The sequence below is a fragment of the Camelus bactrianus genome, chromosome 25 (assembly GCF_048773025.1).
Source record: "Camelus bactrianus isolate YW-2024 breed Bactrian camel chromosome 25, ASM4877302v1, whole genome shotgun sequence".
Taxonomy (NCBI): Eukaryota; Metazoa; Chordata; class Mammalia; order Artiodactyla; family Camelidae; genus Camelus; species Camelus bactrianus.
The window spans coordinates 26,271,625-26,292,321 of record NC_133563.1 but is presented as its reverse complement, the minus strand read 5'-3'; the positions used below and the strand labels follow the sequence as shown (position 1 = coordinate 26,292,321).

The window sequence follows — 20,697 nt, the reverse complement described above, 5'->3', positions numbered from 1 at the left end:
TCCCAGTTCTGTGTTTAAATGATTCCATACCAGACACCACTCCTCTGACTATGGTTTCCTCTTCTCTGGGTTTATTTTGCGTCGACTCTTAGTCAGTTGGCTGCGTGATCTTAATATAAATTGCATGTGTTGTGTGCAGGGAGGTGTCGGCCTGACTCTGGTTTGCCCCAGTCAGAACTGCACCTGCGGTTTGGAGTTCATGTCTGAGCACCGTACTTAGAAGAGTAGAGGGATGTGATGGAGTGTCCCCCAGACTCTGTGGGGATGTAAAACAGGCTCCTGTCTAGAAATGAAATTGCACTTGGGAGCTGAAAGAAGGAAGGCTGTGGATGAATGTGCTGGTTATCTTCCGTTCTTTGAAAAGACTTTGCGTGTGGAAGGAGGATTGGGTTTAATTCTGTGGATCCCCAGAAGGTTAGAACTAGGGCTGTGTGGACATACAGGGCTGATACAGGTAGGCTGCCATGGAGGGTGATAAGTTCTCTGTTAGCGGCGACATGCTAGGGAACCACCTGTAACCATGTTGTGTGTAGATGCTGGGTTCAAGTCAACTGGGCGTCTATCATTAGGTAACTTCCCAGCCTAGTTATTAGATTCCCAAGAGCCACCTGTCCTGGGGCACTCTGGTTCCCTCCTCTTGGGGATAAGGCTGCGAATAGCCAGAACCGTGATCAGGTGGTTCACGGTAGAGCCTTAAATGTTCCGCCAATCTTGAATTGGGAGCCACCATCTATTGACTCAAAGTGATGCATCCTTGTATGTGTTAGATTCTGCCAGACTGGTTCCACTTGGTATCTGTAGTATTTACAGGATCACAGGGACTGAGCACTTTCTCAGCTCCTTTCTGAGCCAATACACTTATGTCCAATCCAGGCAACAGATCGCAGACTGCAGAGGAAGAGAACGTATACAGATTGTCTCCTGTGTAATTGGAATTGGGTGTGCTGTCCCTTTCTTAATCAGATGTCTGTCACTGTGTGACTTACTGACGGATGGCTTTGTTTCATTGTAGGGGAGCTATCCAGTTTGGGAAGACTTCATAAACAAAGCAGGAAAGCTGCAGTCCCAGCTTCGGTAAGTAGAAGCATGTCATCCCCCAGAAAATGGCAGCGTCCTTAGACACAGAATGGAAGAGGACTGACCCGTGATGCGGATTAAGGTTAATTTTGGAAGCATTGCAGATAGAGAAGCGTGCAGTGGGTTGTAATTTGAGTATTGCCACTTGTTAGCCATATGTCCTGACCCCTGATTCCCATATGTAAAATTGAACTCACATCTGCTCTGCCTCCTTCCACTGGAATTTTGAGAGTCAAATGAGGTATAGAATATGTAGGGTAAGAATGGACAACATTTAGAGAGTGTTCGTTATGGGCCAGGTATATGCTAACAGTTCAGTCTCACAATCCCAAGAGGTAAGTCGAGTTGCTATCCCACTTTGCTGATGAGGAAACTGAGGCACAGATAAACTGAATAAGGTATCCAAGGTCACAGCTGATAAATGGCAGAGCAGAGAGTTGAACTCAGGCAGTCGGGCTCCACCGACCATTCTACTTACGGCCTGTCCTTACAGAGTTTAAAACTTAGCGTTGACCATCATATAACTCCATGTCCATGTCTAGAAAACGCAAATCTGTAGAGACAGATATAGATGAGTGGCTTCTTGGGGCTAGGCGTGGAGAAGGAGGTTGTCTACAAGTGGGCACGAGGGACCTTTCTGGGGTGATGGAAATGTTCTAAAACTGGATTGTGGTGGTGGTTGCATAACTCGAAATTAACTAAAAAATTGTTGAATCATGTACTCAAAAAGGGTGAGTTTTATGATATGCAACTTAAGCCTCAGTAAAGCCACTTAGAAAAAATAAGATCTAATGCTGGGCTGCTCTAAGGGGCTATTACTGTTGCCTCATCTTGTGCTTGTTCATATATCATTTGATATGAAATGAAAAGTACATCAACGTCTTCCCGTTAAAGCTACATACTTTCGAAATTAGTGGGCAGAGGGGTAGGACTGGACTTAGTGGGTGATCCCGGAGGGATGCAGCATGGAAGAGAGCGATCAGTTTCAAGACACCTGTTTATGGTGTATCGGGATGACATTGGTTGGTTTGGATGTAGGGGGCATGGTTTTCCAGAGGACAAAGCAGGTAGGGGTTTTTTTTGGGGGGGAGGGGATAAGAAGCCTTGTGGATGGCAGAGGAGGGAGGGATGACATGACATTCTTGGGCCTTTGCCTGAGGGCACCAGTGGTTACTGCCCAGAGCTTCATTCACAGGACTGGACATTCATCCCATGGCTTCTCTGTAGACTGGGAGAGAAGAACTTGGGAGAGGTGGAAATTTCCTCTTCCTTTCCTTCAGCTTCGTGGGGCCTGGGATTTCCAGAGCCCTGAGTGGGCAGCCACATGGACTGTGGGCTCTGGAAAATGGCCTCTTTCCATTTCTCTAGTCCTTTACCATTTCTCTCCTTAAGAACTTGTAATTGCTGTGTGCTGGGGCCAGCGCCAACCTCCTCTGCTCAGAATGTAAGGCCCTCTCCCCCATCTCTGCCACTATCGTCATTTCTTTCAAATAGCTTCGTCTCCTGTATTCAAATAGGAGGTCTGCTCGTGTAGTAAAACAGTAAAACATTTAAGTACAGCCCTCCCCACACACTTTTTCTTATCTGGCCTCATTTAACTGTCTGGCAGGTCTTCTAGGTTGACCAGGGAAAAGGTGTCCTTCCCTGTTTACCAACGAGGAAGCTAAAGCTTAAAATAAGTAGCTGATCGGCTGTCTTAAACATACAAAGTAAGACTTAAAGCAGTCTTACCCCACTGGTACAAAGGACCTTTTATATCCATTTATTTTAACAATATGTAGGCCTCCTGCGGGGCAGGGACCACTTCTTTATTTCGTCAAACTACAAGTACCTGGCTGAGAGCTCTGTGGGAGCCTCGTGCACATGGTTCAGTTTTGTGTATTAGGGAACAGACGAGAAGAGGCCGATTGTCTTAGAGTGTTTACACTGAGTCACTCCTTTCTGCTGCCGGGAGACCCACGTTTGCTCTGCCCCATCCGAGGGGGCCAAGATGTCTTGTGACAAAAGCAGCCAGTGACATATGGCTCATTGGAAGGGGGTGTTAAAAAGCCTTTAATTCCTCACACTTAACCATGGTTCTCATTGTCACAAGAGCCCTGGTGCCCGAGTCATACTCAAGGCACCCCTACAGCTGGCTCGTTCCATTTGGAAGACCGGCCTTGACTTGAATGCGAATAAATCCAGCTGCCCTGTCAGATAGTAATTGTAAATCGGAATGAGCCATTTGTAAATCCCAGGGTGTCTGATAAAGCTAATCTTTCCACGATTTGCAGTTGATGCCAGCTCTTTAAGAAATATGCTTTGAAGTAGTAGGGTTTTTTTGGGGGGGGGTTGTTTAATGTGTCTGGCATAATGTCTTTTTTTTTTTTTTTTTTTTTCATTTGAGCGGAATGTTTTCTTGCTCTACTGGAAAATATCAGGCCTTGTTTTCAAGTTTGGCTTCAGGGCACTGTTGCCCAGGTTTTCCTGGAGACCCCCCACAGCATCTTCCAGGGATTTTTGTTTCACAGCCACTGTTGCTTATGTTCAAAGGGCATTTCTTTTTTCTCCTTTCTTTGTAGTCTTTATTCTCATCTTTTTTCAGCAACTTTGCATTGTTAGAAATGCTCAGTAAGGACTGGATTCATGTGTGAAATACTTGGAAATTAGCATCAGGCTCGAAGCTTCACTGTGAAGTTCTTGTGAGCAAGCCCAAGGCTGGCTGGCTTCTTCTCAGGTACTCAGGGTCCTGTGGTGCTGACACGTCATTGAATGACATCTTGGACCACGACTCTAGGAACCATTAGGCCACAGAGTGCTCAAGAGGATGTGAAGAATTCAAAATAACTTCTAGGACAACAAATGAGTGTAGAAACTCTTCCTTGTTTTCAGCTTTTAGGAATTCAGAGGATAGTGTTGAGACAGCATTCTAAGATTGAAAAAAATCTTATCTCGGTTTCACTGTAATTATGATTTAGAGGGGGAAAGTCACATAGCTAGGATCTTGTAGTGGGATGAACCCAGGACTGTAAGTCATGCTGGCCTCCTAGTCTCAGTCCTGCTGTGAACTAGTGATCCTGAAAATCACTTTGTAGTTGTGGCCCCAGTTTTCTCATTTCTAAAATGAGTTGGTTGAACTAGACGATCTCTCTCCAAGATTCCTCCTCCCAATCCATGCAGGTACGTTGTTTTCTCAGTCTAAAATTACTTTCACCTGCACCATGTGTATTTTTTAAGAGTGTTTTTCTTTTGGGTAGGAACACTTGTCTTTTCCTCCTTTGTGAAAATTTGCCTGGTAATGATTTTGTACTATCAGGTGGAATGGGATGGGAAGAGTTGATAGCATTCCTATCTGGCACTGCACCAGCTGGACCTTTTTGAGGGAGGGAGCTAATGTAAGAAGGAGAAAGTCATCTTAAGAATAAAATGGGTCCAGGGGCAGGACATAGCTTGGTGGTAGAGTGAGTACCTAGCATGTACGAGGTCCTAGGTTCAATCCCCAGTACCTCCATCAACTAATAAGTAATAAATAAATAAAAATAAATAAACTTAATCACCCCCACCCTCCACCAAGCCAACAGTTGTCCACATTCAGTTGATTTGTGTCTCCAGGAGGGTTCCTTTCAGTCCTCAGCAGAGGTCCCAGCCCTCTTGTTGTTGTGCATTTGCTAGTGTGAGCCAGTCCTCATGCTTTTGTTATCTGCTTGCGTTTCAGGACAACAGTAGTAGCAGCAGCTGCCTTCTTGGATGCCTTTCAGAAAGTGGCTGACATGGCTACCAACACACGTGGTAAGCAGATGGAGGGATGGCTTCAAGCCTTAACTGCATTCAGTGTGTGGGCTCTTACCCTTGGGTGGCTTCACAAGAAGATAGAGCTTAAGTTATCAGAGCTTAGCTGACTCATATTTTAAAATACATTTTTTTAACACTGTGGGATTCCACGCAGTAAAAGTTGCAAATCACTCTCCCCACAATCAAGCGCACAAGAAGAGTGAAAAATAAAACAAAAGGAACCACTGTTGATACCTGAGATGGCTTGATATGTTTTCGTGATCACTTTTAATGATGTCTTGACCTGTGCGTTTGGATGCAGTTTGTTTTTCCCTCCTCACACATGTTGCCTTAAGGTTTTCTTTGTTCCCTTGTGGGCTGAGAAGCAGTGGGAACGATTTCTTAGACCACTTTCTCTGGGTGCCCAGAAAACAAGGAAACCTTTTATAAGTGGTGTCCTGTTGTGTCGTATCTGTTTCTGTGTCTCCCACGTTGGACTGCAGACCCCTGAGGTATAGACTGTGACTTACACATGTCTGAACCCTCCCAAAACGCAGTACCTGGGACATAGTAGGTGTTTGAAGTATGTCTATTACATCAGTGAACAAAGGGAAATCTTTTGAAAATTTGTAATGGTTTCAGTGACTATTGAATCATAAAAAGAATATTCATAACACATGAACAGTGTAGAGAAGAAAATTGATACCTCTCTCCCCAGCACCATCGTTAAAAATATGACATGACTCATAACATAGAGACCCTCATTCAGAGAGGGGTGCTTCCCTTTTCATTCCCAGATAGGAAATCTCTTCTGCCTCTTTTTTGCCTTTTTTCTGGGTCTGCTTGTGTACTGATAGCTATGTGCCTGTTCTTGTCATTGTCATGTCATGTCATGTCATGGTGACATTGGAAAATGTGGGTGTTGGGGGCCAGTGTTGGGGATTGCTGCCAATCATGCAAGAGTGACGCTTCCTGAAGCCCATGATGGGTATGTACCTCCACTGGGTTTCAGTTGATACCCATTTACCATAGATGCTTAATTAAACATTCAAATGAATTTACAGTGAGGGCGTTTCTCATTCAGGAAACTTGAAAACTGCTAATATTTCAGGCACTGTCATGGGGCCACATGAATCAGTATGTTACTCTCCATGTCCTGGAGGAGGTTGCAGTTGGCAGTGGAGGGTGGGTGCTACATGCAAATAAAGAATTTCAGTGCAGAAATAATATGTTTGCTATGATAATCATGGTAGAACAGAATACTAGGGGAATAGGGAAAAGTGAGCAATTAACTCAGCTCAGGGAGTCCAGGTTCTCCCAGGAGAGGTAATATATCTCCTCATTTCCAAGATGCCAACAGTGTTTCAAAAGGTTCCCTGGGAGAATGTGACGGAGACATCAGAGCATTGGCTTCTTCATCTGGTTTGTCAGCTTGACATGGGTCTTAAACAGTATCTTTTTAAAGCCCTTTAAAAATTTTTTCCCATGGTTTCTATGTGTTATGGAATCTTTAGAATATACAAGTGTAAAGAAGAATAGTACATTCATGCCGGTGTTCACTGCTGTCAGTGTTATGGGGTCTGTTTTACAGAATTGCTTCTACTGCAGTGGAAGTAGACTTGTCAGTTGTATTCATGTCTTTCTAGAACAACCATCAGAATATATCTTTCTCAGTAGAGTTGCTCTGCTATTTTAAAGAACGTATGTATCTGGTGGTGCATTTTTGAGGCTCCGGGATTCGCAAGTTTATATTTTAATGTTTAATTATTGGATGGAACCTAAAGGATGGAATAGAAAGGCATCCTCTGACTGTCCATAATTTCTTGCAATGGGAACCTGGGTTTTTGCAGAAGCTGCTCCCCAGAGTGGTTCTTGGTGGGAAACTGGAAGGCCTGCAAGTTCTCATGGTCCAAGGGAGGAAAAACAATTATTTGTGGGAAAAGAAAACAGAATAGTCTCTCTGTGGTTTGGGTGGAGGTAGAGGAGTTTGGAGGTCATTTAACAAAAGACAAGTAATATCACAGTGAACAGATCTCTCCTTTGATATATATTTAAACCATTGAATTTCAGGTCATTTTTAGCAATTCCAGAATACTTTACATCTTGAGTTGTCTAGAATCCATACGCACTGGCGGTGGGCAGGGGGCGGGGGAAATAACTTTCTGCTCAGTGTGGGAGTGTGAGAACTCTCACAAGACCTAAAAAACAAATGTATGGTTGATACAAAGAAGGTATATTTTATGGAGATGACAAGAGAGAAACACATCCTGTATGTTCACTAAGCATCTGAAATTATTTTTATTAAGTGAACTTTTACATAACAATTGAAAAATGTAAACTATACTCTTTAGTTAAAACAAAAAAAAATTCATGGCCCAAGGTAGATAAAATCAAATGTACCCAGCACCCCTTGCAGGGATTGGGGGTACTGTCATTTGTTGACTTTTTTGCACACATCTGGGAGAGAAACTAGTCACAGAGCAGTATATAGAATGATATATGGAATAAGGTATATTCATAAGATTATTTTTTTCAAAAGATAGTCCATAGGAAACATTATGCCTGGGGTTTTACTCCACAGTATCTGACGATTCTCTTTTTAGGTTGGTACCTAGCAATTGACTTCATTCTTTCTCGCAGCTAAATGGAACTTCACTGTCTGGAACACGATTTAATCAGTCTTCTATTGAGGGGTATATGGATTATCTCCATTTATTTACTATGACAAGCTACGCTGCAGTTAATGCCCATGTATGCATTCTTTTGGAGATCTATGGGTAATCTATTTTGAATGGTATATGCTTCTCCAAGGAAACAATGAATCTAGAGAATGCTTTTTGTCAGCAGCAAATGGGTTTGGGCTTAACAGTCATTACAGGATATAACTATTACAGTTTGTAGTTCAGTATCTTCCCTCGATGGAAAGTCCAGTCTCTTCCTTAGAGCCTTTAGATGTAGTATTTTTCGAGTCTTTCTTGCTGGAAGTAAGATAAAAGAATAGCAGTTATACTTATGTGCATCTCTTTGGGGCAAGCATCCAGAATCCCAAGCCAACAGGTCTCTGGTTTCCAGAATATTAGCATTCCATATTGTTTCCCAAAGGAAACAGCTCCAAAAAGTCTTTGTCCTTTTTAGCAAATATTTTGCACTAGCTCTTAATAGAATTCATTTAGGAAAATCTTCTAAAGCTAGTCATTATAAGAGCAAAATCAATTTAGTCCTATACCTATTAAGTAGAATGTAGAAATAGGTTAGAACTCTAATTTATTTTTTAACAAAAAGGCATAAGTCGCTGTTATAATGTGTATGTTTAGGTTAATAATTAAACCGTAATGGAATTTAAGAGTTAATCAGCACCATAATACAAAACAGTGCCATATTTTGTGGATTTCTGCACCCTGAAATGAATATACAATTGGTGTTCAGTGTGGAAGTACACCTGTTTCTGTGTTATTAGGTACAAAGAATTCATGTCTAGGCGTTAGGTGTACAGAGGGTGCCCGGCTTTGGGAGGGTCTCCATTTTCTTTGTGTCCACAACGGACCAGCACATGGGCTGTCACAGGAGCTGAGAAGTGTTTGAATTGACTGGCATGTGCTTGTCTGCGTTACTTTTAAAAAGGAGAAAAGAAAAGGAACAAAGATGGGGGAGGTTTCTTGATCCTCGGCGGTCCATACTGGGGTGTAGCTGCACCTGTGAGCATGCGCCCTTGTGCACACCAGGGCCTTGCCCCCTTTCACTGGAAGAGCAGGGTGTGGAGCTGATGAAACGCTCCGTCTTAGTCAGCACTGGCCCTTCGTGGCCACTGCATCATTTGCTTGTGTCAGCAAGGGCTTTTGAAGAGCATAGCGCAGTGTGACTTTCATTTTTGGCTGCCTCGGTGTGCCTCTGTAATTACTTTATAGTTTTGAAAAGCCATCTCTGGGATGTTTAGATGACGTTACACCAAACCCAGAGTGAGGAGTTGGAGATTGAAAAAAGGAAGGACATGAATCCCCAGCTGTAATCACCTCTATTGAATACGTAACGCGGGTGGTGCTCTGGCTTACGTTCTTTTCATGGATTGGGCCTTTTTGTTCTCACAGCAGCCCTAAGAGGTCAATGCTCGGTGCTCGTGATCTCCATTCTAGATGATGAAATCTGCGCCAGGAGAGTTTACCTAAACCTACCAAGGTCACACGGCTAGAAGTGGGGAAACCGCAGCCTGGCCCAGAGTCTAGATTTTAACCATTAAATTATGATTCCTCTTGTAAAGAGCTCCTGGATCTAGTATGAACTTAAATTTGCTTTTAAAGTTACTTGATCCTAAAAGCACTGAACAAAAATTATGTAGCACCTTGGAGTAACGACCAGACAGGGAGCTGAGATGCCTGGGTTTGTCTTCTGTTCTGCCAGCTCTGTGACCCTGAGTCACTTTATTTCACTTCTCTGGGCTTAAATTACCCCACTTGTTAAAAGGGGCTTTCCCAGAACGTAGGGTCCTAGATGGTTGCAAGTTACCTCTTTTGGCTCCAGTAGTCAATTTAAGATCTCCTTTTGGCCCTGTTAAATGCATAAAATACTAATGAAGTCAAGCAGTCTAAATTTTCTTTTCTATATTCCATTTAGTGTTTCCAGCTTTTGCCCTGGAGACAGAGGGAGTGGAAGGAAGCAGAGTGAAGCAGAGGACAACGGAGGGTGAAGGTTAGGGGAGAAACAGGGTTAGGAGAGACCCGCAGCATGTGCTCAAGGAGGGCAGCTAGAAGCTGGAACTTGTAGACCAGCTGTCGGGTCCAGAAGGTCAGAGGTGTACTTTAATCACTGAGCCTGGATTGCCAGGGTCCTGTGCACTGATGAAGGAAATCTCTACGGCTTACACTGAATGCAGCAGTCTCGGTTCTTAAAAACATGTTACGTTTTTGACACGGAGTTTGTTAAAAGCCGTGCTTTCCTCATCCGGCTGTGTGGATCCTAATCACCCAGGAAGCTTGTTTTAAAGGACAGATTTCAGGGTCCTTATGCCTCTGGTGTCAGAATAATTGGGTGGGGCTTGGGAATCCCAGATTTTTCAAGTCCTCCTGGAGAGTAAGGCCTTTTGCCATCTTGCTGTCACCCCACCTGTCCAGTGACATCTCCGCCTGTGCCGGCAGTTCCACCCACAAAAAATTGCTCCCTGAATCCCTTAAAACCTCTGACCCCTTTCTTCTTGCCTGTGTGCATTCCAGACCTGGATTGCCCTTCCTAGGCCACCTCCTCTCCACCCCCTTTAGGTGCTTTGAAGATCTTGGGCTTGTCTTCCAAGAGCCAGTGTGAGAGCCACGTCACCTGTGCCACTCCTGCCCCCACCGCCCCCTCCCCTGTCCCCAGGGAAAATCCTGTCTCAGGCCTCCGAGGCAAGTTCCTCTGCTGGCGTGTTTGCCTCTCTGTGTTGTCACCATCTTCCCCTCTAGCTTCAGGCACCTCCAGGACAGGGCCTGCGCCCAGCTCCTCTCTGAGCAACCCAGACACCCAAATGCTAGTGTTTCTGCTGTTTAGCAGGGTGCAGACAACGTTTGAATACAGCCTTCGGTGGATCTAGGTGAATAAGGCTGTCGTCTCCAGGGAAAGGAGGCTGGTGCGATGGGGTCTTTGGCCAGATTTCACTTGGGAGTTGAGAATTCAAATCGTGGTCGACCCCACTCTGAGGTTGAGTCTTTAGAATGTGTGACTTCATATTTCACTGTAGCTGCAGAGGGCTCGGCAAATCCATGGTGAGGTCACAGGAAGGGGGCAGGTGGGTGAAAGGCTCTTGTCTGGGGTCAGGGGGAGGGGAGGCATCTTCCCTTTTAGGGGAGGAGGTGCCAGGAAGGAGTTTCTAAGAGGCAGCCAGACTGGTCTTGTTTGCCCCTAAGTTTTATTTTAACCAGCTTGTTTAGTTGAAACTTCACTGGCCCTTGCCTTCTGGATTAACTTTGGTCTTCAAGTCCTGAACTCTCTCATGTAATTAGTCTGATTTCTACCTAGGAAGCTACTTAACCACATACCGGAAAAAAAAAATTATTTGAAAAAGGTTATTAAAAAAAACCTTTCTTGTAGGCCTGGAACTGCTTATTCTTTGAGGATGACCTTAAAGAAACATGGACATGTTCATTCATTCAATTAAAAATAAAATGGCATGCAACTGCCACCTGCTAATCTATAGATGGGTCCGTAAGTCAATAAACTGGTTTTGTACTCGGATAGACCAATTCAGGGTCCTTAGTTAGTTTTGGTTATTGTTCTTACCATTCTTACAGGAGGAGAGAACCACGAGTGTTTGAGAAACAAGCTCAGTTGTAATTTTTCTTTAGGAGCCACGCTTATTGTTTTGAGATTCAAGGACAGTGTATTAATTTTTCTGATGGTCCTCTTCTTCCAACTGAGGCTTTATAGATAATGGGGGCAAAAGGAAAGCATCTGGAGCCTCCAAGTTTTGTGGAAAACTGGCTGGCAGTGATTTTTACTTAGAGCCTGTGTATGGTTGTCATGGGGGCACCTTAGCTGTGATTTCCTGGAGCCTCGGCACATCATAGATGCCCAGGAAACTGCTGATTTGTTAAGTAAAAATGGATAAAGTGAAGCCCTTCACAGCTTACTTGAAGAGTGGCTGGACCAGCAACTGGATTCTCTAATATTTTTAAACATGAATCTAGGCATGCTGTATTGACAATGTCCTAGAAACTCTATGCTGCCTTTCATATTCGAGATTTTGAACTTGACCTCTTAATTTTGATTCACATGAGTTATTCTGAGGATGCCCAAAGCCAATTTTACCCTGCTGGTAGTGACATTTTGAGAATCCACATTGCTGTATTGTAGGTGGGTGTGGGGAGCGAGTAAGAACAAAGCTACGAAAAATAGGTGTATTTGTAGTTGGTTAACGTGGGAAATTGGCTGGGCTGGGACAAAGCTACCTTTCCTCCCATATTCCTTTTTGTTTGTTTCCTTTGAACTGTGTTGTTTTTGCCAGGACATGAAACGTCCTGTGTGTACCTTGGTGGTGAGTGAACCCAGTGCAGTCCTGGCTTTATGGAGCTTTTAGACTGGGACAGAATTTTCTGTGATGATGGAAATGTCCTGCATTTTCTCTGTCCACTATGGTAGCCACGAGCACCTGTGGTTACTGAGCGCTTGACGTGGGGCTAGTCTAACTGAGGAACTGAATTTCTAATTCTTAAATTTTAATGAACTTCAATTTTAATTTAAACAGCCATGTATTCCTAGTGGCTACCGCATGGCACAGCATGGGTTTAAGGAGTATAAGAGTTCCTACAAAGAAAGGCTTGTTCTGCTTATGGTAAATGTGTTATTTTATGAATCATATGATTTATTCTGTTTTATATCAGAAGGCTTTTTGAGGGCTTACTATGTACCTAGGGCTCTGGGAATGCAAAGAGATGGTTTTTGTGAGGCATTTGGCCAGTGGGTGGGACAGGGGTTTAGACAGGCATGTTGCGGATGGGGTAGGGGGCGAGGTGTTAGGTACATGTGAATAATAATAATTCCCAACAGTAAATGCTTCCCCTTTCTTTTTGCAGTTTGTCTGTTGCATGCATTCTCAATGGAGAAGATATGGTTCCAGAGGGGGTGAAAATTGGTTCTTGAGGAGGGAAGGGATCTTACTCTTTTTACGTATCAGGCACAGATATGCACACAGTACATATCTGGACACACATCCATCTGTGGAATTAACATTTTCTGAGGAGGGAGGCGATTAGGAAAAAAAAAAGTGTCCAGAAAGGCTCCTTATGGAAACAGGAACGGGGACAAGCTTGAGAAAACTGTTTTGTGATGAAGTCTAGCTTTAGGACAGGTCAGCCTTTTGCTTGTTGGCCCCTTCAAGCTACATTTAAGGAATTTTCATGAACCTGCAGATGGTGATTGCTGTTGGTTTATCTCCTTTATTTGAAATAAATTGGCCAAGTGAATCCACATTACTGGGCTATGTAGACTTGTCAAAAATTCACCTAGTGTTGAACAATAAATGGGCTCAGAGACGTCTGAGAATGGCTTAACCTCCTCACTGGGATGTATTCACCATTTGTAAATATTCTTAACCATGATGAATGCAAAGAACGACTTTAATGCTCGGTTGTGTCAAATAGCCTTTTGTTAATTGGGCTCGATAGCTGTAATCCTTTCAATGAAGATGCGTGCATATGTGTCTGTACACACACACAACCAATATCTGTAATAACGTATATAACAACCTGTGTGTATGTAACGTTTTATATATATGCATGTAGGTAGGTATGTATGTTGTTAGCTGAAAGAGTTGAAGTGTTGGACTTGGTCTTAGAAGATTCTCACCTAAAATGACAGACAAATCCTCTGTTCCAGGACAACTGGTTTCTATGCATAGCTCATCTCTGATGTATTTACAACTTTGCTGAGGGCGGTGGTGGGACCAAAACCTGGGATAGCTTTAGGGTAGACTTAGCAACTTCCTTCAGCCCCTCAAGCCACTCCCAAATTTGAATGGTATCTGTGTAAGTATGGACATCTATTTTTATGTTGAACACCTAGGTAGTCTCAGTCTTACGTGAAGTATGAAAACAAGATTTTTGTAAATTACTGCTATTTCTAATGATATGTAACCTAGCTAAAAACTCTATGCCTATTATGTAAATATACTTCAAGATATAAAATCTCCATCTCCTCTGCAGAGATTTTTGGAGCTATCATTGACCTAGTAACGGGTGACATTAAAAAATGCCTTTTTAAATGAGCTCATAAATGTGCATTCTGCTTTGGGTTTCATTATTTTGGTGTTTTTCTACTCTGATAGACCTTGAGTACTTTTCACGCATTAGCACAATGTTCTTAATCCTACATATTGTGGTTAGGATAATACAACTTCTAAAAAATGGTCCTGTGAGTGTGAACTTTGTCTTACCATTTTCCATTTTTAAAAACGCGATTACTTTTTGGTTTGCTTGATAGGAAACTCAGACTTGGTGTTGTCTAGCACACTAGGGTGGCATGTGTATTTTAAACATTTTTCTTTTTTTTTTTTTTTTTACAAATCACGGTATAGGTAAAGACTAGAAATAATAAAGAAATTCATATGTTTGTTGAGTATTTTTATTTCAAAATTTAAAAAATCTTTTCTGTTTTTTCCCTTTCTTTTTTGGGTTAAAGGAATTAGGAACGTACACATATTCCATTAATTTGATGGGCAAATTTAGGGGTGTATATATTCCATTAATTTGATGGGCAGATTTGTGTATTCCAGGTTTGGAATCATGAATCGAGTATCACTGGTGCTGGAATGAAAATCCCTCCTTTCCAATCCCATTGATCTTTTCTTGATGTTAAAACTGATCCCTGACAACAGCGCCGTTCCCCCTCTACAAGTGGTCTGTTACTGCTGTTCTTTGGTTGGGTAGCAACAGTTGCCAGAGAAGGGGTGTTTCCTCCTGGCTAGCCAGTGTCCTGCCTGTGTGGTGTTTGGCTTTTCACTGCATCTTCCTGAAATGACACTTGAGTGGTTGTTGAACGTTAGCTTGAAAGGCACTAACTTGAGTGTCACCTTTACGGAAGCATATCCTGGGTGTCCTGAGGAGGATGTCACCAGAATCCTAAAATCCTGCACCAGGGAGAGCTAGGATGTAAGAATCCCACACTCCAGCACGTTTGTCCCATTAAGGCTTGTCCTCCCACCAACCAAGAGGAGCATTTGCTCCCACTCAAGTCGATAGTGTTTCCCCCTTTTCCCTTATTTTCCATGGTGATGCTTGAATTATGATGAGTGCTGTTCTGAATATCCTCGGCAGCCTTCATAAATGCTGGTGAATTACGCGGTGACAGTGGTAGCGGCGGCGGTGGGGAGGAAGGTCCGAGTGTGGAGGGGATGCGTGTTTTTCTGGGTGACTGGGTCGCTCTGTGTGCAGCACGGTTATTTGTGTCGTTAGGCAATTTACATAATGAATGGGTTTACTCAGCAGCTCCGTCCTTCCAGCTGCTTGCTTGCAGGGCTGTCTGCGTTTTGTACACAAGCAAGGGGGGGCTCTCCCACCGTCTCCTTCCCACCTTCCTCCCCATCCTAGCTCTTTCACCTTGCTTTTTGTTTTGGCTTAAAATAACTAATATACCCCTCCACCCCGTCCTGCTGCCACACACACGCAAACACACCATAGTCACTTTTGGTAAAATACAAATTAGCATTCATGAAAAAGTGCAATTATTTGCATTCATCCAGATGAGGCAATTTTTTTTTTTTTCTTTTTAACAGTGCTTGCTTGTGGAAGATCATTTGCCATAGAGTTGTGAACTTGGTTGGTTCTGCCTCGCTCGGATAAAAATAACCGTGTGGAGTGTAAACGTGAACTTGAAGACACTTGAAATTGTCAAACTAGTATTTTTCTAGGCTCTAAGTCTATTCTGCCTGATTGTTTAGCTGCCTCCTTTCTGCTCTGATAAAGCCCCAGCCTGAGAACATGCATGAAATGTGAAAACTACTTTGAACTGAAATTTCCACTTTGGCTGTGCACGTGTGCTCTGCGGTGGGAAAACCGTGGTATTGGGAACTGGCTCAGAGAAGAGGGAAAGTAAAGAATATTCAAAAGGTCTTCCATCACCAAGAATTTGGCAGTGAATTCTCTCAGTACATTTTAAAGAAACTTGATTTTTATCCATTGCGTTTGGTAACATAGCTGTGGCCTGACGTGAAAATCACCTGGAGGTGTGTTGCTTCGTTTTGTCTTGTTTAGCATAATGCTCCGGTCTTTCATTTTTAGGCGGTAGAGAGTTTTTCTCTTATAGACCATCTAGTACCTAGTACAGCGTTTTCATTTTACAGGGCAAACTGAGTCTCTGTAAGGTGAAGTCACTTGCACGAGGCCACTCAGCTCACAGTGGGGGACAGTGAGGAGCCTAGGGTGGGGCTTTCTGTCCTGTGATTCCCCCTGAAAGCTGCCTGGCCAACCGGTTGTTCACTTTGCCTCTGCTTTAAGGGTGACAGCATTCAAGTAGAAAAGAATACGAGCTATGGGGAAAAAGCTGTGTTCCGGGTTTTCAGTTGATGATTGTTAGTCAGGATTTTTGTTGGCTTGTTTGTTTATACAGAGTCCTTGGGTGTCTGGTTTTCCAAAGCAGTCTTCCACTGCTGTTATGGTACGTTCTTTTTCTGTGGAAGATGGTTTCGTTTTCTTTTAGACCTCTGTGTATGTGTGCGTGTGTGTGAGAGAGAGAGACAGGTTGTTTTGCTGATATTTTAATCATTTGGTATGTTTGACACAAGCATAGTTATAAGAACAATTAGGCTTCTTTCATCCACATTGTCTTAGTTTTGTGAATAATATCTGCATGTGGGTAGAGACACACACACACAGAGTTTGTTTGTTTTTTTTTTTTTTTTTTGATTCCCAGATGTTTAAAATTGCCATGGGACATCTTAGGTCTAGTAAAAGATACTGCTGTGGAAATCTGCAGCATTTCCTGCTGTGAGTGCTAGGGCCCAGGGACCCTGGTTACCATGGAAACCAATATCGGAGCCGCTGGGTGGTGCTTTCCTTTAGAGATGCATTTGAGTGCATTTCACAGCTCGCTACAATGCTGCTTCTTCCCCTCACCCCCTGTGAAATTAGGAGAGGGGGAGAAAGCCGAGTGATTATGAATAAAGAGAAAATACGGTTTCAGCGAAGGCAGGGAGAGATCTTTAAAATGTACCGTTTTAATGTGATTGTCAGTAATGGAGCAGTGCAGTTCCCTAAGGGTGGTCCTAGATACCTGATAAAAATACAAAGGAATTGTGGAGGAGATAGTGAAGATGAAACCTTCTTCCTGTGCTGCTGACCCCACAGGCTTCTCTTTGGGGATGACGGGCGTTCAGGGCCCACAGGAGCTTTATTACCACTGACTCTGATTGAGCCCGTTTAGTTTGTCCCAACGGCTCGGCAGCTGACAAAAGACCGGCTGATGGCGTGTGTCCGCCATCCTCCGTTTACTGCCCTCTCTTTCTCAGAACCCACCCGAGAACGAGATCGGAGAGCCTGGAGAGCTCGCCCGAATTGTAGCCCTCGATCTGCCATTTAAGCACGTGGGTGCCATCTGTGCTTGTTCAAAGGCAATGCTGATTGTGAGAGTGGTACTTCATTTGGATAATATGATTGAAAGCCAAGTGCAAGATATGTTGCTTGTTCTGGAAATGGGCCAGGTAAACATACCCACTGGCCCCCCAGGGTGGTGGTGGTCCTTTTGGTCACCAGCCACAGGTGGACTTACAACAGGTCTATGTGGGAGACGTGGCAACCCCCAGCACCAGGTTCCCCTGCCCATCAGCCGACTCTTGTTTCATGAGATTGAAGGATAATAAAATTGCCTCCAACCTTGTTAGATGAGTGCCTTTGTGCTCTGGTGTTTGTTTTTCCAAATGTGTTTGTATAAAGCAAATGCTAGAAGTGTGTGTTATTCGGAAACAGTGAAATACCTTGGAGCTTCTCTGCCTGTCGCAAGCGGCGGAGATCTTAGATCAGCCTCGGCCTTGAGGATCTCCTGAGGGCCCTCAACCTGCTGAGGACCTCAGCTGCCCCTTCCGCTGCTTGATGGCACTGAGGAAGGAGGTAGGAATCCCATTTGGTAAACAAGAGAAACCGGTTGGTGACTTGAAGAGCCTTGGTTAAAATGTCACACAGCTTTGAAGCAGCAGAGCCGGGAGTATGTGTATCCGCTGTGCAGGGCCCTTCAACCCCACTTGCTCCCCGGCTCCGTGATCAGTTGCTTAGACAGAATTGCCTGGGAATTTAGACCAGGGTTTCTCAATTTCCTCACTAGAGATATTTTGGACTAGATGATTCTTTGCTGTGAGGAGCTGTCCTGTGCATTGTAGGCTGTTTAGCAGCGTACTGGTCTCTAACCCTGAATAGTTAAAACCCAAACTGTTTCTAACTGTTGCCAAATGTCCCCGGGGCGGGGGATGCAAAGTGGCCCCATGGAGAACCACTGAGCTCCACCTTTTAGGTGTTTTTCTGTGGCAGTTTAATGGACCTGTGGCTCTGCCTTTTCTTGAGGCAGCTGTGAACAGCTTCCTAAGTTACAGTGTTAGAAATCCGACGGTGCGTGCATTGTTTCACTCAGGAAATGACCACCATGTTGATATGTGTGTAAAACTTTGCAAAGAGTCCACATCTTACCAAAAAGGACTGCTCCCTTTTTTTTACTAGAAAGTCATTTCCCACGGTAGAAATACATAGGTTTTATTTTTTTTCCCCAAAAGATTCACTTGAATAAGAACAGTGATGGAGTTGATCAGAATGTTGGAGTTTTTGTTCTAGCTGAGCTGCCCTCCCGCTTGAAGAGGCTGAGCCTGGGTCAGGAGGCTGGCTGCAGGCCCATGCTGCCCTGGCACAGCCGCGTGGCCTTGGTGGGTCAGTCCCAGCGGACGCACTTCGGTTTTGTCACCCATGACATGACAGTTGAGTCTGCATCCCTGCTTGTCAGGGTGACCGTGGAGCTCAATGAGATCATGGCTGTGAAAACCCCAAACAGCTGCGATGCGAGATTACCCGTTCCTCTGTCCCTCCCGGGTTCTCTGCTCACATAACCACCCTCATCTGCTTCCAAGGCACTTTCATCACCCCGAATTAGACCCCGGGCCCAGGATAATGAAAGAGTTCTGGAGGTGGTAGTGGTGATGGTTGTGCAACAACAGTGTGAGTCCCCCGTCACTTCTGGACACTAGCACTGCTTTTTTTTTAAATTGAAATATAGTTGGTTTACAGTGTTGTGTTTCTTGTGTACAGCATAGTGATTCAGTTTACATACATGTATATTCTTTTCCATTACAGGTTATTACAAGATATTGAATGTAGTTCCCTGTGCTGTACAGCAGGTCCTTGTTACCTGTTTTACCCCAGCACTCATTTCTGATTCCCTTTCTGATTTGCTTGCCTGTCCCCTCCCACCTCTCCGTCCCCAGCTTTTCCCCTCCTCTAGATCCACTGAGATCACTGATTTCCCTCCCAAAAGGCTTCTTTTGACTTTTACAAATTCCCCTGTTACTGTTTTATTACTCTTATAGTTTATTATCTTGCTTATAATTATTATCAATAAATATTTACATTATAAATATTACATATGATAATTATTATTTTATTATACTGCTTATTAGATTTTGGGGTATTGGGAACGTGAATGAATTTTGATTTTAATAATATGTTTTATTTAAAAGTTTTTCCTGTTTTACTGAGGTATGATTGACAAATGAAAACAGTGTATATTTAGGGTTGTACAGTGAGATTTGTTTCAAGTTGTTCAGTGTGATAACTAAATATATGTATGACACATTGGGAAATGATGTCTATAGTTAAGTGAGTTAATAGCTCCATCACTTGACACAGTTACCAGTTTATTAAATGAATTTTGAGTGTTTTCGTTGTCTCCCCCATGCCCAGGGATATGGAATCTGTCACCTTCCCCTGTGTGGAAAGTTCCTCTCCCTCGCCTCCCCCACACACTCTGGCTGATCCTTTAAGGTTTCTCTCAAGCAGTCCATCCTCTGGGAACCCTTTTCTCCGTCCTCAAAGGGGTTAAGAGCTGCCCTGCTTTGCTCCAAGCCCGGAACCTGGACTCCTCCTGCCCTGTCACTGTTCCCTTACCAATCCGTCAGCTTCCTCGAGGTGAGGACTCGTTCATTTATTAACAAATAGTAACCGTGGTGATGTGCCTGGCACTGTTCTTTTTCTTCCCCACCTCCCCCAAATCGAAGGGAAATTCACATAACACAAGATTAACCATTTGAAGGTGAATGATTCAGTGGCATTTAGTACATCCCCACTGCTGTGCAACCACTCTGTCTGTTTCCGAAGCCCTTTCATCACCCCGAATTAAGCCCTGGACCCAGGATGATGAAAGAGTTCTGGAGGTCGGTAGGGTGATGGTTGTACAACAGTGTGAATGGGCTTGAATGCCACTGAACTCTATACCCTTAAAAATGGTTATAGTGCACAGAGGATTTTTAGGGCAGTGAAAATACGCTTGTGTGAGACCATAATGTGGATACACGTCCTTGTATATTTGTCCAAACCCATAGAATATACAGCACCAAGAGTGACCACTAATGCAGAAATCTGTGGACTTCTGGTGATAATGATATATCTGTATAGAATTTATCAGCTGTAATAAATGTACCACTCTGGTGGGAGGTGTTGACACGGGGAGACTGTGCTTTTGGGGGGAAAAGAGAGTATGTGGGAAATCTCTGTATTTCCCTCTCAATTTTCCTGTGAACCTTAAACTGCTTTAAAAAAAATAAAATCTTAATTCAAAAATGGTTATAATGGTAAATATTATGTTAGGTATATTTTACCATGAAAAGATAAAAACCCATACCCATTGAACAGTTAACTCCCCCTTCCCTCTCCCCCAACTCCACCTGGTCTGTCCCCAGCCTCTGGCAACACCCTGGCAGTGTTTTGTGTTTTACTCATCATTATTCCCTTAGCCTCTAACATAGTTATTACTAAATAAACTTTGAATGACTGAAATGACCTTTTACTTGAACACTGATTTGTCTTTGTACAATCTCTTCAACCGCTATGTAATAGGAAAAGGTATCTTTAAAATAATTTCTTTGAAATGGTTCACTAGTATTTTTTTTAAGGGTTTTCTACTTTCTCAACTGATAGCTCCATAGAAATGCCTCTTAAACCAGAGCCAGTTTGTTGAGCATCAGTTTGTTGAGTAGTTTATCTGCCCATCTTGGTTATTGTTAGTTGACATTTTGGGCTGATAATGGTGGTCTTGGTTTTGTACCTGGTGGTGTATGTGGGGCACACTTGGGAACAAAGAGGTATTGAATCTTTCAAATACAAGTAGTGACATAACATCTTAGGATGTTAATATTTTTGTTTACTGTTTCTTATGGAGGAGAAA

At 43.4% G+C, this 20,697-nt stretch overlaps 1 protein-coding gene across 12 annotated transcripts in view; it reads left to right on the top strand.

Annotated features, from left to right (window-relative positions):
• MTSS1 (MTSS I-BAR domain containing 1) overlaps positions 1-20,697 on the top strand; it is a 152,607-nt gene that overhangs the window by 19,803 nt on the left and 112,107 nt on the right. For all 12 annotated transcript variants that reach the window (XM_074353039.1, XM_074353041.1, XM_074353033.1 and 9 more), the window contains exons 2-3: positions 1,013-1,074; positions 4,772-4,845. In XM_074353039.1, the coding sequence (XP_074209140.1) occupies positions 1,013-1,074; positions 4,772-4,845 (136 nt within the window). The remainder of the gene's footprint in view (positions 1-1,012; positions 1,075-4,771; positions 4,846-20,697) is intronic.